This window comes from Sinocyclocheilus anshuiensis, unplaced genomic scaffold (genome assembly GCF_001515605.1).
Source record: "Sinocyclocheilus anshuiensis isolate Anshui unplaced genomic scaffold, SAMN03320099.WGS_v1.1 scaffold204, whole genome shotgun sequence".
NCBI lineage: Eukaryota > Metazoa > Chordata > Actinopteri > Cypriniformes > Cyprinidae > Sinocyclocheilus > Sinocyclocheilus anshuiensis.
The window spans coordinates 623,054-639,645 of NW_015557064.1; the positions used below are offsets into that span (position 1 = coordinate 623,054).

At 36.7% G+C, this 16,592-nt stretch overlaps 1 protein-coding gene across 2 annotated transcripts; it reads left to right on the top strand.

Annotated features, from left to right (window-relative positions):
* Positions 1-491: 491 nt before the first annotated feature.
* On the top strand, positions 492-15,377 carry LOC107676562 (delta-type opioid receptor-like). Of its 2 annotated transcripts, none has more exons than XM_016471133.1 (3): positions 492-877; positions 12,758-13,119; positions 14,490-15,377. In XM_016471133.1, the coding sequence occupies exons 1-3, from the start codon at positions 621-623 to the stop codon at positions 15,020-15,022; spliced, it is 1,152 nt and encodes a 383-aa protein (XP_016326619.1). In that variant the 5' UTR covers positions 492-620; the 3' UTR covers positions 15,023-15,377. The 2 variants fall into 2 exon arrangements, with proteins under 2 accessions (XP_016326619.1, XP_016326620.1); XM_016471134.1 differs by having other exon boundaries at positions 14,558-14,948.
* The last annotated feature ends 1,215 nt before the right edge of the window (positions 15,378-16,592 follow it).

Consider the following 16,592-nt stretch of genomic DNA (forward strand, 5'->3'; position numbering starts at 1 on the left):
TATATAGAAGACAGGTGAAAGTATGTGCTATTATTAACTTGTATTTTAACATTTGAGGTTACTGAATTGTTGAACTCACGTCGAAAGTAACATACTTAGCTATATGTTAAAAAAAAACAGCCTATAGGCTACTTTCAGGACCCCCAGCCTTGTTTTGACTTGCTTTTACGGAGTTAAATCCAAAATTGGGGAGTCAACTACACTATAATTCACATTCTGTAAATATTGCATTAAGCCATAAACTCAGCTAGACATGCAGAAGAGTGATTTTAAATTCATACAGCTTCACCGATTAGACAGTGAGGAACTGGAAAGCCGTCAGCGACTGCTGAAAAGCCTCTAGTCATGTGCATATATATGTGACGTCATTTTGTTGAATAAAATGCAAATACGCGCTATGACAGTCGCTCGATACAATTTCACGAGGGTAATGTAAGAACAGCTGGGATAGATTTATTGTAGAGTCATAAACAAAAGAGACCGGTAGCTATACTTGCAGGAGCAGCAGAACGTCTAAGGCAGAACGGTTGGGATTCAGAACACTTTGAAGTCGGGCAGGTATCGATATCAGAGAACGTGATTGATAAACTCGGGCGAATTTCAGCCTTACAGCATTTGCCATGGAAACGAGTGGCAACATTTCGGACTTACTTTATGCGCTTTCTAACCCAGTGATGCCGAATAGCAGCGTATTCTGCCGAAACTTCAGCAACAGCTCCAGTCTCGTGAACATCAACAGCTCCAGATGTGACGGGACGGCTGAGCTGGACAAAAGCTCAACTCCTGTGATAGTGGCGATCATCATCACTGCCTTATACTCTATAGTTTGTGTGGTGGGACTGGTGGGCAACGTCCTCGTCATGTATGTTATTATAAGGTAAGAGATGGCACGCAGGCAGCCTCAATTGTTTTACCTATTGCATAGCAGATGCATAACACAGAGTGTGCTGGCTCCCTAAACAGCCATTTTAGAGGATAAATAGTTGCTTTTAATTAGGCTACTTTTTAGTTTCAAAAGGAGACCTGTTGAAAGAGATTCCGATAGTGTTTCGATCAGTGTTGACTATTAGAGAGTCGTAAACGACACGTTCATTGCAGAAACTCATGTTCTCTTGCATTCAGTCTTTCAGTCACAAAAACCGCCTATCAATAATATAAAAATAGAATCTCTTGCTGTAGTTAATATATGTTTATATAAAATATGTCTGCTTCTCATTTATAAAATATAAATGCTATATTTCATATCCACTGATGAAATAGATCAGAGTGCGCACGCATTTCTATTACGTTCCTGTCAGCGTACGGGAGAACACCACATTACAACGTGCCATTCACACGCTATATGATATGGTGAAGTACGCATACTTCTCAGTCACATGTGTTAAGTAACATATTGACGTTCAGTAGAGATTTTGTATGTAGAAGAACAAGCAAATGGAACAAAACTGGGCGGATGCTTCACATGAATAATTGACACTGAAATGCAGCAGAAACTGAATGGCTATAATAAGAAATGGATATAAAAATGATAGATAGATAGATAGATAGATAGATAAACTTTGAAACAATATGTATTGTGAAAAGTGCTATACAAATAAAACTGAGTTAAATTGAATAGCTATATAGATAGATAGACAGATAGACAGATAGATAGATGGGTGAATGGATAGATCAGTAAATCAAATTAAGTTATCTACACTTCTTAGCTTCACCAGCGCAGTGTTTGTACACTTGCCCATGATGTTTCATGCGCCTACAATTCACAGCTGTCAACTGAGGTGTTTTTGTGACTTGCCTCATTTAACCAGACAGATGGCAAAAACATCTGACCTGATCCTATAAACCTAGCATTACAGTCATTGGTATAAGGGAAGGATGCAATCAATAGAGTAATTCAACACAAGTGAATGAATTTCAATGAGGGGGTGGGGGCTTGCTTGTCTTAGAGAACTGTGATTAAATAGGTGGCACTGTATTTCAGATCACGCACACATTAACTACTTAATTCAGAGATGCTGTGCCTAAGATGTTGAATACAACCTTTATATCCACTTCCTAAACAGATTAATATTTGCTCATCAGAAATGTAATTTAAATTAGCAGATATGTGGTATAATGGAGTGTAAAGACATATAGGAATCAAGAAATTAGTTTTTAATTGCTGAAGCATTGACCCCTGCATAAGGTCATCTGATTTTCTTTGCTTTGTGGAGAATCAGTACTTTCTTAGAGTTTATGAGCAACCAATCACAGTTTTAGAGGCGGCTGTCTACAGTGGGAAGCATAGCCCAGTAGGTGCAATCTACTTCAGTGATTAATGAGCCGATTGTAGTCTGGGATCGGTTTATCGACCCCCATCATGTGGTAATAAAACAAGCCTTGGGAGAAATAAAAAATATTGAGTAATGACAGTCGTTTTAAAAGTACATTACCATGTTTCCTTTTATGTAGTTATCTAAAGAGTTTAGGAACGGGTCTAGCTGGGAAACCACTTTGCTTTAATGGAATATTTCAACCAAAAATAAAAATGTTACTCATCATGTTGTTTCAAACCTGTTTGACTTTCATTTTTCTGTGGAACACCAAAGACATTTTGAAGAACTGTTTTTTTCCCATTCACAGAAAGTTTATGAGGTCCAAACTAACATTCACTGTATAGGTGAAAACACACACACACACACACACACACACACGTTTGTTTTTGTGAATTGTGGGGACATATAGGCGTAATGGTTTTTATACTGTACAAACTGTATGTGCTATTGCCCTACACCAACCCTACACCTAAACCTACCCCTTACAGGAAACTTTGTGCATTTTTACTTTCTCAAAAAAACTCACTCTGTATGATTTATAAGCGTTTTGAAAAATGGAGACATGGGGCAATGTCCTCATAAGTCACCTTCTCCTTGTAATACCTATGTCATACCCATGTCATTATACAAATTTGTGTCCTCATATGTCACAAAAACGAGCGCACACACACACACACACATTTTAAAAATAATCTTCTGCATTCCACAAAGGAAAGAAAGTCATACAGGTTATAAACTGGTGTCTTGTCTTGATTCTGCACATTTTTAGTGTAACACTTGTACCAAAACCACAACCCCCTTATACTACAGCACTCATTTAAGAAAAACTTTGAAGGGTGTTTTTTAACATATTAATAATTTATAGAGTTCCACAGAATTCCCTTGATACAAAGCCTAGATGTTCATTAGAAAAACTTAGGCTTTTAAATAGTTTATTTTTCTTTTGGTGTCAATATGATAAACACTAGTATTTATCCACAGCTGTAAAATGTGTTGTAAAACAGCTATTGTATCTGTTCGACATTTGAATTCACTTCTCCATAGCTTGACGCTGTGGAAATTGGACCTTAAAGAGTAAATGGCCAGAATCTTTTGGATTCCTGTTGTTTTAACCTGTTGAGCATCCAGTGTTCAGGCATTCTTGCAAGGGAGAAACATTCACAGTTGTGCAGAAAATAGGTTTTAAGTGCTAAGAGAGGGTAAATGTTGTGAATCTAAATAGCATATGCTTCTTGTTGTCATTGAGAAGCTCATGCGATTGTTTACAACATTTCAGCTCTGGCAATAACTGCGTCCTTTACATGTGTCCTGCAGCTACAAACAAATGAGAAATAAATGGAAAACATTCATCAGTTATTTTTCTTTAGGCTGAAGGATACTAGAATTCGAGTAAATATTTGGACATATCAATTAATTTTGAATTAGTTTCTCAAATACTTCATGAGGAAAGGTTAAAAGCTGTTCTGTTCTTACTCTTCCACAGAAAAGTACACAAGCAATAAGGCACAAAAAAATCAATACTGCCCACAATTTCTCTTATTTGTTTTATTTATCAAAAGCTTGCTGATATCCGTCCCTTATCTATATTTTCCCCTTGATTTGTGCCAAATTAAGCTCAAACATTCATTAAGATAAAAGTAAACATCATATCACAGAGACAACCACAAGAGTGTTATTCAGTTCATACGGTGCTCTTGATAATTGAATGATGAATGTCCTCAGGTTTCAGACAGCTGTACTCAATCCAGCGCCCACTCTTTACACCCTTTTCAATTTATAGCATTCTGAACTCTACTTCCGAATTTTCAGGTAAATGTGCCCATGAAGTATACTGAGTTAATAAAAGGCACAGTAGCCACAAATGTTTATTGATCCTTGTGCAAGCTTAATGGTTCTTATGATCCATTATAAAATATGTGTAAATAAGGCTTCTGTCAGGAAGGAAGTTGTTTTGAGAGGTTGCATCCCTCCAAGTAATGTTTTGCCGATAATATAAAAAAGAGAGACATATACAATTGTCATATACAAAAAAAAAATAAAAATACATATTACTATTTTACTTGTTTTTTTTTTGTTTTTCTCTCTGACTCAGTTACTGTGCTGAAAATACAGAGATCATGTTTGTATCTTAGAATAAATATGTGCCTCTAAAATTGGCAGAAGGTATTTAAAAGATGAAATGTATGTAAAAGAATGTGTTTACAGTTGGTAAGATGAAAAAATGAGAAAAATGGTAACCTTTATTGAACATTATGTATGGCTATAATATGTTACTATTAGTGTCATTGCTGAATAATCCACACAGTGCGGTGTGCACAAAAGACAGAAACTCGATGCTGTGGAACGGATGTTTACAGGTGGATATAGAGCTCTGTTGGCCAATCTAGCTTGACATTGGACTGGAGCTCTTGTGCCATGTGAATGAACTAAATGAGAATATTTGAGGTCAAGCTTCTCTGCAGAATCATTAAAAACCAATAAAAGATCAAGATAAACAAATAAAACCACACTCCTTACCTTGGCTGATGAATAATAATGGCATGGTTAGCAAAATGTTGTATTATTTAGACTTCTTATTTTACAGTTTTAGCTTTTTTTTTTTAAATCACTGTTTAATAAAATAAAATAAAATAAAAAGCTGTGGTTGCCAGAATAAAAGAATAAAGAAATCATTTTAAAAATCATCCTACACTAGTTATCATTATTGATATCTTTGTAGTTCAGTTTTCTTGGTGTGAAGGGGCCTCAATTTTGTAAAAATACAGTAAATTAGAATTAGCAAGGCTACTTCACTTGAAAATCTTTTTTGTACCTTTAACATATACTGACAGCTACCATAATAACATAATAGTAAAGAGAAAGCCTCAGGAAGAGGTAAGTTTTCCACAAGCTGATACTAATGTATAGAAAGTCCACATATGTCATACACACAAATACACCATCATGGTAAGACACACAACACTAAAATAATGGGTTACACTTTATTTTAAGGTGTCCTTGTTACAGTGTAATTATACATAAAAGTACTTATTATATGGTTAGGGTTAGGATTAGGGTTTGGCTTAGGGTTATTTGCATGTAATTATGCACAATTAATTGTTATTATAATAGTAAGTACATGTAACATGTGTAACAAGGACACCTTAAAATAAAGTGTTACCAAATAATGTAATAAACATTAATTAAACAACATAAGTTGTAACATAAAACCCCAATGTACATACAATAACTGATACCAAAAACATTTAAGAAGCACAATTAGCTAAACAAAATACCATCAAATGTGAAGTGTCACCCAGCGAATTCTGGGAATGTCAGTTTACGGATTTTTTTTACTTTCAAAAACAGTACATATAACAGTATTTTACTGTTTACTGTTTCCATGTATATACAGTAGTAAAGGGAACTTACCTTTAATCAATTAACAGCCAGTTAGTTTTTTTTTTTCTTTTACAGTTTGGTTTTGCCACCTAAAGAGCAAATGCAGTTGGATTGCAGCAACAGAGAATATAGTACATGAAAATAAATCATGTTCAAAGCCTAAACAGATTCCTAGAGACACTTCAGCCTCTGAGAGCCACAGGATGACTCGAAAAGCACTAATTTGTCAGCACCCTTATTCTTGACAGATGACTAGACTGCACCTGACAGCCATCTGATTGGCATGGAAACATAAGCACAAGCTGGCTGGTTGTTGTTAGGACTCCAGGTGCTGGCACTCGACTCCAGCCTAGTAAGCATGCATTGACTGTGTCTGACATTCTAAATGTAAACGTCACCTTTGATTAGTTTTGAATTAGCATAGGCAACTCATGCATGACTCACCCAGATTAGTTTGTCTTGATCCATTTTGGTTACATTATAATATTTTCCTCTGCCATTTTTGAAGCTTTGAAATAAGAAGCACATAATGACAAAAAGAGAAAAGGAGCTTTTGATTTATTCATCTGTTTCTATCCCATTTTCTTCCTTTCTGGCTTTTATAGATGAAAACATTTGCTGATGCCCATTTAGAAGCTTGTCATTTGGATTGACAACTTGTGTTTAAAGGCTGATAATTAAACAGTGTTTTTTTTCCATATGCATGCTATCACATCAAAGAGACAATATAGTAATAACCAGCATGTAATTTCAAAGCTTCGATTATTTTGAGTCAGCGTCCTTTATTTGTGATGCACATCTCCCACTTATGGCAATCAAATGCCATATTGAGTTAATGCTTTAGTGCAGCATCTAATTCACAAACAAGTTCATTTGTTCCAAGTGTTTTCTAAACCAGTATCTGGAATTTAGCATAGCAGTATGTCCATATCTATGAGCAGATTGCACATAGGTAGATGGTACGGGAAATCTGCACATGTTCTGGTGTTCCCTAGCAACAAGCAAGTTCTTGGTTTTTTCACAACAAAATCTGATTTGCCTGGTTACTACACTGTTCCTTTCTTCAACAAAAGTCATTTACAAATGCACTGTCTTTGGGGAAAGAAAAAAAATAATAATATGAGTGAATTAATCCAGCCATTACTCCAGTCTTCAGTGTCACATGATCCTTCAGAAATCATTCCAATATGCTGAATTGCTGCTTAAGAAACATTTCTTATAATTATCAATGTTGAAAGCAGTTGTGCTCTTCAGGAGTTTTTGATGAATGGATCATTTAAATTAACAGCCTAATATGAGTGAAAAGGTGTTATGTTTTTACTCTATTATGATTTGTCTTCATACAGTTTTAAACAGTAGTCTTTAAAGTTAAGCATTTCAAATATTCTCAGCATCAAGATCTGAAGGTCCACGAATGGGGTATTTAAAATCCCTATTTTCACAGTATGTCACCTGTCATGTTTTATGAGCATTAGCTGTCTCTACATGCTAGAGGCTGACATAATAATTATACTCAGACATTTTAAATCAGCTCAGCTTCACTCAAGAAAACTGACATGGACAAAGGCACCTTCTGAATGACAGGTATTTAATTTCTGTGTTTTGATGCTTGAACTGTTGCTTTTGAAAGCTCTCTGTAGAACGTGTGTTAACTGTAGAACACATGTGTCTGTCTTCATCTCAGATTTGGCAGGTGTCCTCACTTAACTTATGGACTTTGCTCTGAGCTGGCGGATGACACACCTAATACTTTCCATAAGCAATACTGCACACCTTCCTCTAGGTTAATCAGAAGTCTTGGTTGCCAGGCATGTTGTCCGATATGCATTTATTCTCTTGGTAAACTTCTCTTGGTTTGCTTACAAAGCTTCAGGGATGACATAGGTGTACAGTAAGTGTTTCTGTAGAGAACTGCTCACCAGCTTCCAAAACACAACATACTGTATACTGTTGATCATCAATGTCGATTCAGCAAGGAAGATGTATACATTTTTAATGTGCTTCCAGTAAGTGGTGTTCACAACACCAAAGAGCAGCTCCTCTGCTCAATGATTAGACTCAAAGATCTGGCATTTCACCTCAAATGTTTTTAATGTGAAATACAGAGGAGCAGTGCATCCCTGAGATGCCCTCATAATTAGTAATTAGATGCCCTCACCTTGTGGGAAACATAAGTGTGTGATCATTTGTCTGTTGCAAAGAGCCTTTGGATGACAAGGTAATCATTAGTAATGGCTGCCCGCCAAAACCCTTGAATGAGATTTCTAGTTAGTGATGAATGAATACACTTCATCATGGGGAGGAGTGTTGTGTCTGTGATTTCACAAATGCTTAACAACTGTCGAATTATTTAAATGACTTTTTTGAAGAAAAAAAAATATTTTAAATGTTTTTAATTTAATTTAATTTCCATTTATCTGTTCCAGAGAATGCTCTGATATACAATGGCCTGTTAACGTTGTTGGCAATGTATGCCAAATTATCCAGTAGACTAAAATCAAATTAAACTCGACTCTTGACTGAATCTTTTTTGTCTCTATATCTGGCTCCAAGTATTTAACAAATAATATAGGTAAAAGATGCAAAACGTTGCAAAAATGAGTGTCAATAAATAACTATGTGAATTGTGAACATTAATTTAAATAAATGCACATTCATTTGTCATTTGGGGGTTGGTAAGATTTAATGTTTTGGAAAAAAGTCTATATGCTCACCAAGACTGCATTTATTTGATTAAAAAAATACAGTATAAACAGTAATATTGTATAATATTGTTACAATGTAAAATAACTGTTTTCTATTTGAATATATTTTAAAATGTAATTTATTCCTGTGGTGGCAAAGCTGAATTTCCAGCAGCCATTACTCCAGTTTTATCACATGATCTTTCTGAAATCAATCTAATATGCTGATGTGATGTGGAAATTAAAGTTGAAAACAGTTGTGCTGCTTAATATTCTTGTGGAAATTGTCTTAATATTCTTGTGTATTCTTGCTAACTGCAGATTTTTGAATGTATAGTGTGAATGAATGGATGGATGGATTGATTGATCAGCACAGACAATTTTTGTGCTCCATTTTAAAATGATTATTTAAAATAATATATTTGTACTTTCAAGGAAAATAAGGCTAATGTTTCTTCCTTTTTGTACTGAAATGACAAATCCTTTTCCCCACAATGGGTCATTCTTTACCATTAAATCAAGTGCAAGGTATGAAACCCATATGAATGGGAACAGACATGTAAATGGAATTGAAGGCTTAGCCAGTCCATGTTTATGATGTTCATGATTTTGGCCTTCAGTGTTTTCTTGAGTTTGGCCTGTGACAGTCAGCTAAGCGGAACTGCAGCTGCAATAATCAAATGCACACTCAGTTTTTGCAGAAGTTGTTTTGTCCACACACTGGCAATATTTTTTATAGCTGACTGTATATATTTGGACGGACTAGACTTTGTCCTGATTTATGTTTATTTCTGTGAAAGTCAAACAGTGGAGCCCTGACAAACCATAATCATTTTTACTGAGATGGTAGTTTACATAGTGTAAAAGCTGTTAATTTATCATCTCCGCTGCTATTGCAATACATCAGAAATTGTGTATCTTCATAATCCAGGTTGGCACATGGCTCATCTTTTGTTTATTATCTTGCCAAGAAGAACGGTAACAAACATATAGACTTTACAGTCGGTATTTCTTTAATGTGGATGTGTTTACTACAGAATACCAGCCATATCCAAGAGTATCTAAAGAAATGTCTTGTGCATTCCCAAGAAATTATGCTTTAATGCAGTTTTCTCCTGAACAAAGTTTAAGGAATTAACCATTTAGATCGCAATTTCTTGATAAAGGAAGGAAGCTAGTTGTTATAAATTCTCAGAACTCCCCATTAAGCAAGGGACAGACACCTAAGCACGGAAAATAGGTGCTAAACGTCAGAATATCTCATGCACTGTAACTGATTTTTGTAACTTGAACAGTATTATACAGTAATATGTACAGTAAGATACTGTAAAATGTGTATACAGTATTTTACTGTAAACCGCAAAGGATTATGAGAAAATATACGGTCACTACTGTATTTCCTCACTACTGTAAATCAATTTACAGTAGTGAGCTTGCCCGCGAAAAACTGACCAATGGCAAGGGAGTTCTTTTTTGACTGTTTGGTGGAAGTGGCTGTAAAAGGACAAAAGAGAAATGCACCATTAACTCGACGAAAGGTTAGTATTTTATTTCTGTTTTATGCAAAACTGCGATATTTTAAGATGTGTTCACTTGTTAACAGCAAACTAACATTATTCATCGTGTCATTTTTCATGTCGGGAGTTGGAGCCTTTTTTTCTGACTGATGGTCGGAATGCCGCCAAAAGGCTGATAACATCGACTGGTGAGTACGTTAAGGTCACCTATATTAGACGAAATAAACCTTAGTTAAACCGAGAAACACGTTTGTACGTTTTGCTGCCCTTTAATGCAAGTTAGCTCGTCTGGCGAGTCTTTATTTAACCTTAACAGCGAACTAATGTGAAATACTGAGGTAAAGTGCGTTAGGCAAACCACTGTTTCAGTGGCAACATCATGGTATGTCATTTAGCCCAAGTTAACTAACTTAGTTGAACAAAGAGAAGCATAGTAAGTTATCTTCTCTACTCTGCCTCTTTATCGCAAGTAAAGTAATTCTCTTCAAATGCTATTTAAGTCAGAAAGTGTGTACCAATGTCGTATGTAACTTTAGAGACGGTCCCTAAATTCAGTGACAGACGCAACAGCGAGCTAACAACCTACTGAGGAAAACTGAGTGAAGAAACACCATGTCGTCTGCATCGGAGGTGTATTGGAGCCTTTTCCTGTGATTGCCATCGTAGCGGTGCTAACAACAGATGAGCTTCCATCAGCTTATCTAACGTTACTGTTACTAAATTAGCCTCTAGCTGCTGTTCTCCACTAACTCACAGAACAGGTTGACTTTGAGAGGAGCATGCTAGCACATGTTGAATAAACATGAGCACTGCACAACCCGGTGCGGGTGTTTTTATATCACTGTATTTCTGAAGGAAACTCATTTTCATTTTTTCTTGCTTGTAATGTCTGATAAAGCAGCGTTTGTGAGTGGAGCTCTGCTTTGTGTACAGCTGTTACCGGGGAAACCTTGATCTCTACCACTCCAACAGCGCCTCCTGCTGGCAGAGATGAAGCTGTCCTTCAGTCTGCTGGTCCTGGCCTGGTCCTGGCCTATAATTAGGCCAACTTATAATTTGGCCTAATTATGTACCTTCCTTGTAGGTGTGTTCAGATGTAGTATATAACGTTTTTTTTATTAACGTCAAAGTGCATACAGCACCAACAAGTTTGACAGTCAAGGCAAATTCTGTAAACACTGCTTTGATAAATAATGTTTTTTTTTTTCTTGTGCTTGCAGGTTCATTCAGACGGTCAACATTTGTGGCACCAAATGCATTGAAAGTCACAGATCAGCTGGAATTTTGGAAAGAGGGTGCAGCCTGAATCCCATCCTGCTGTTTCTCATCGGAGAGCTTGTCAACTTTTACTGTCAAAATGACTGAAATTTAACACAACACCGCAAACTCATTTTTACTGTATTTTATTTACACTACCAGTCAAAAGTTATTGAACAGTAAGATTTTTAATGTTTCTTAAAGAAGTCTCTTCTGCTCACCAAGCCTGCATTTATTTGATCCAAAATACTAAACAACAGTGCAGATATAATGATTGTAGTGCAAAAGAGCTTATTCAGACTCATTCATTAAAGTGACAGTGTGTGTGTGTATTTGGGAGGGGGGGAGTGTGAGAGTCCGTCAGAGGGTCAGAGTTCAGTGGTGCGTGGGGCAAGGTCGGGAGAAATGAGCCAAGTCTCCATAAGTTATGCATTATTCATGAAAAGCTTTCATGAAATGCTTACGTATTTAGATTAATGCAGGCAACCATTTTGCACTCAGTTTTTATTATTCCAGACTAAGTTATTGTTTAAATCAATATCTCATTTTTGTTCAGTGATTGAAAGATCCCCGTTCCATTATTCATGGGGTTCTCTATCAGACAATAGCTTGAAAAATTATCTTCCATTTTCTGCACCAAAGGTATCTTTCCATTTCATCACACCATGCGCCACTCAGTTAAGGAAATAATGCCTTGTGTAATTAGCTTGCTATGCAAGTGATGTGCCCAAACCATTCTTCCATGCTACTCCAACAGCAGTATTATGAATGTGAAGGTTGGTATTGCCTCTGTGAACAGTAAGGTTTAACATTTCATTTTTAAAATAAAATTAATATCACAGTCTATCTATCTGTCCGTCTGTCCCTTCCTCCCTCCCTCCATCCAGAAAAAAAGGTTTTGTAATATAAGTTATGAAAATGAGAAACAAAAAAATCTGAAGGTTTCTTTATAGCAGGTTTAAACCATCCAAACATCTCGTTGTCACATTCAAACAAGTGTATTTTTCCATTCGTCCACCCATGTACGTACATTCTACAAGCGGTCATTTCTACTAGAGGGTTATTTATCCTAGTGAAATATAAAATGCATATTTCTAAATATACAAGTATGATGTCATCCCTAAAAGAACATTGCCTTGAGTCTGTACACCACACCTCATATTCCTACCTTTAAATTGGATAAACCGCTGCTCAAAAGCTTGTAAATATGTTACGGGTTAATTTTTTATTACTCGGTGGCATTCATGTGGAGACTAACATTTGCATAAAGGTGTATATAATGGTGGTTAACTGGCCACTTAATTTAACATTTGAATGAAGGTCATAGTTGCATTACAAGATGCACAAGGTAACTTTCTTAATGGCTTGATGCACCATTTGCATTGTAACAAATCATTTTAGGCGGTTATATGGAAAAAGGTGTACTATATGGGGTGTCCTTTCATGACTGTTCTGTTTATTTCAGTATTTTTTCTGAGAAACATTTCTATAGTACCTTCACTTCCCCATTACTCACCCTGATTGAAATGCTTTTCCCTGAATACACGTTATTTAATAAACACAGGTGACGTAATGATCTTGGATCTATTTTTATCCATTGCAGATACACCAAAATGAAAACTGCGACCAACATCTACATCTTCAACCTTGCTTTAGCAGATGCCTTGGCAACAAGCACTCTGCCGTTCCAGAGCGTCAATTACCTGATGGGCACATGGCCTTTTGGAGACGTGCTGTGCAAGATTGTGATGTCCATTGATTACTACAACATGTTCACCAGTATCTTTACCCTCACGACTATGAGTGTCGACCGTTACATTGCTGTTTGCCATCCGGTTAAAGCCTTGGACTTCAGAACCCCCCGGAATGCCAAGATTGTCAATGTGTGTAACTGGATCCTCTCATCTGCCATCGGTCTCCCTGTCATGGTCATGGCCTCCACCACTATTGAGTACCACAGCAGTTGTATGTTTGCCTCCACATTCAATGTACATTCAATGTAAAATTCAGATATTACTGCAGAAAAAATGATGGTTCTCCCGGAAATTAAATGTCTGTCATGATATTGTGTGACATTCCTTCTGTGGAACACAAAAGAAGATATTTTAAAGATATATTTTGAACTGTTTTATAATGCAAGTAGAAAATAAACAAAGAAGAATACCTTCTTTTGTGTTCCATAGAAGAAAGAAGGTCATACAGGTTTGGAAAGACATGCGAGTGATCAATTGAAAACGTCTTCATTTCTCTTTAAGGTAACGACAGTGAAAAAAATGCGATCAATTTTACATTTTGAAATGAAATATTGCCTTGTTCTTTAAAGCGACAGATGGTGTCATGCCAATACAAAATTCAAAATCGTCTGACCAGATACAGAGACATTCACGTCAACAATTAAGTGCTCCAGACTACAACTAAAATTATCAAAATTGGACAAACTCTAAAAATCTACGACAGTAATTTAAAATTGTCAATATTCGCAATAGATGGGTAAATCTCTATGTGCGGTCATTTGCAGTTTCGTCAGATATCATCTTGATAAAGTGCATTGCACACCAGTGTTTTTTCTGCTCACTACAATGAACACAATGCGTCGCATTTGTGAGTTAACAGTTTCAAACAGACTCAATCAGCGAATCATTCTTCACAAGCAACTCCCTCACTGTCATTTTTTGGTAATGAATTATTCAAAATGAACAGGAAATCTATTTTGTGTTATGATGGTTGTTCATGAAAACGTCATTATAGACACATATTGAGTTTTGCTTATAAATTAAAAATGATATTCTATAGTAAATGAATAAACATTTTTCCAAACAAATGTTAAAAAAGTATTGGTTTATGGAACAAATGTATATTTAAAACAACTAGAAAAAACAACCTAGTAACCATACATTACCATATAATGTTAATATGTTAGATAGTAATGTCTGTTTATATAACATACAGTACCATAGTTTTTCCACAACCCTGTAAGTACTTCAACACACTTACCCAGTTCTTACCTTGATCTCCTCTTAATATATTAAGACATTTTCCTCGATACTGGAAACATCCTGTATCATTACTGTGGCAACACAAATTTTGCAGACACGAAAGAAGTGTTGAGGCAGAAAATTGTTATTGAGTGAATTTAGATTGATGTCTCTTCTAGTCATTTGGGAAGAAAATCATAAGGCAGTTTAATAGCCGTAGCAGCAGGCCTGGGTCTCTGAGGCTCCCTAAACAATGCCTTGAAGAAATAATGACTAGTGGTGTAACATCTTTACAAATATGAATTGATTTTCACATGACTCACTGTGTTATTGTACTGTGCTATATTCTTACTTTCACAGCGTTTGGCATCATTGACTGTACTTTGCTCTTTCCTCATCCTTCCTGGTACTGGGAGAACCTCCTAAAGATCTGCGTTTTCATCTTTGCCTTCATCATGCCAGTCCTCATCATCACCATCTGTTACGGCTTAATGATCCTCCGCCTGAAGAGTGTGCGCATGCTGTCTGGCTCCAAGGAGAAGGACCGCAACCTTCGGCGCATCACCCGAATGGTCCTGGTGGTGGTGGCGGTTTTCATCGTCTGCTGGACGCCGATCCACATCTTCGTCATCATCAAGGCCCTTGTGACCATTCCCAGCTCTCTCCTGCAGACCGTCACCTGGCATTTCTGCATCGCCCTCGGCTACACCAACAGCTGTCTCAATCCAGTGCTCTACGCCTTCCTGGACGAGAACTTTAAGCGCTGTTTCCGAGAGTTCTGTGTTCCCCGTCCGTCCGTGCTGGACCTCCAGAACTCCACACGCACCAGGAACCCCCAGCGTGAAGGCCAGTCCAGTGGCCACACGGTAGACAGGACGAATCAGCAGGTATGACTAGTCCTGGAAATGTCATCACTGGAGTCCCGCTGCCAGCCCAGTGTTGACATGAGCTCAGATGTCACGCAGATCACCACCGGTGTCTGACACCTTCACCTATAGGAGCTGCGCTAGGTTGAACCTCTTGAAGCATCTTACTAGGCCTCCCGCACAGAGCTGTTTCACAATTTTGGTATGGAGAAAGACTGTTGAAGTAGATTTCAATGTGAAATACGATATATACTAGATTTCCAACCCCAATAAGCTGAACTTATTTCACTATCTGTGATGTTCACAGCCATGCATCTGACGTATCTGTTATGTTAGTCCAACATTCAAGAACTGTATGTACTGTATATCCTCTTAGAGTTGCATCTTAAGTCCCCTTTAACATTTAAATGTTACTTAAAATGCTATGAGAATAATTATTTTATAACTGATAACATTGTTTTATTTGTAGAAAGCAGAAAATGTATGAATTAATTTATGGTCACAGAAAATGTAAATTATGTATTTAACATAAAATTAAATTTCTTTTAAATGTTCAGCCTTTAGTGTATCTGTCTTTCCCTTAAATCATAGTATTTAAACTTTCACTTGTTTTCATGGCCACTTATTCAGTTATGTTCCTTTGAAGTGATTAAAATTAATCATCAAATGACTGTTGGATGTGACATGCGCACTGTTTCTCTGATTTACCATGGACTTCAATATAAAAGCCAAACACAATAAGAAATGCCTCTTGCAACAATGGATCATTTTCATTCTTCGGTGGTGACAAATGTATTGTGCTTGTACTCTGATGCAGATCTCTTGTACTAATGTAAATGTCAAATGTAATTGTCTGATTGTCACTCACATTAAGACATTCTGTCTGAAAAAAAGGAAATGTTTTATGCTCTGAAATACCTTGAAGATCTATGTGCAGGTGTTTCTGTACGTTTTTATATACTATATGCTGCATCATAAATAAATCATTCACACTAGAATAAGTGTTTGTAGTGAGATGGCACTGAATAATTAGATTTGATTAGAAAGTTATGAAACTGTTATGTGATACTTCATGTGTTGTGCCAGTCGTTAATTGTTGTGGCTCGAAAAAATGAATCAACGTTAAATGATGGGAGAGTTATATGCCTTAAAGGTGACATATCATGAAAATCTGACTTTTCCAGGTTTTAAGTGCTATAATCAGGTCCCCGGTGCATCTACCAACCAAGGAAACATGAAAAAGATTAACCCAGTAACTTTGTTTTGGTAAGCCTTTTTCTGCAAGCGTCTGAGAAAACTAGCGCGTCTGATTTCGCTCCCTTGGTGACGTGGCAAAGGGATCTCATAATATTACTGCCCCTTAATCTGTAAGTTTCCACCCACGGCACGTCATTTTGATTTCGCAAGCGACAACGGTGTACCAGCTCTAATGCCATGACGAAAGTTTGAGCAAAGCATGCTAACTGTTCTGTCTTTGTCTGCACAGACGAGCACAGAACACTATTTAGAGTCCCAGCCTCAGAGGAGACAACAGAGCAGTGCATCCATTGATTTATTTACTGTATATTGCTGCTGCCACACAGATCTAAAATAAACA

Excerpts from the sequence above, each read along its gene's own strand:
- LOC107676562 (XM_016471133.1), top strand. The coding sequence starts at position 621 with ATGGAAACGAGTGGCAACATTTCGGACTTACTTTATGCGCTTTCTAAC. Across the intron at positions 878-12,757 it reads GTCATGTATGTTATTATAAG|ATACACCAAAATGAAAACTG; the intron begins GTAAGAGATGGC and ends TATCCATTGCAG. Across the intron at positions 13,120-14,489 it reads TATTGAGTACCACAGCAGTT|CGTTTGGCATCATTGACTGT; the intron begins GTATGTTTGCCT and ends TTACTTTCACAG.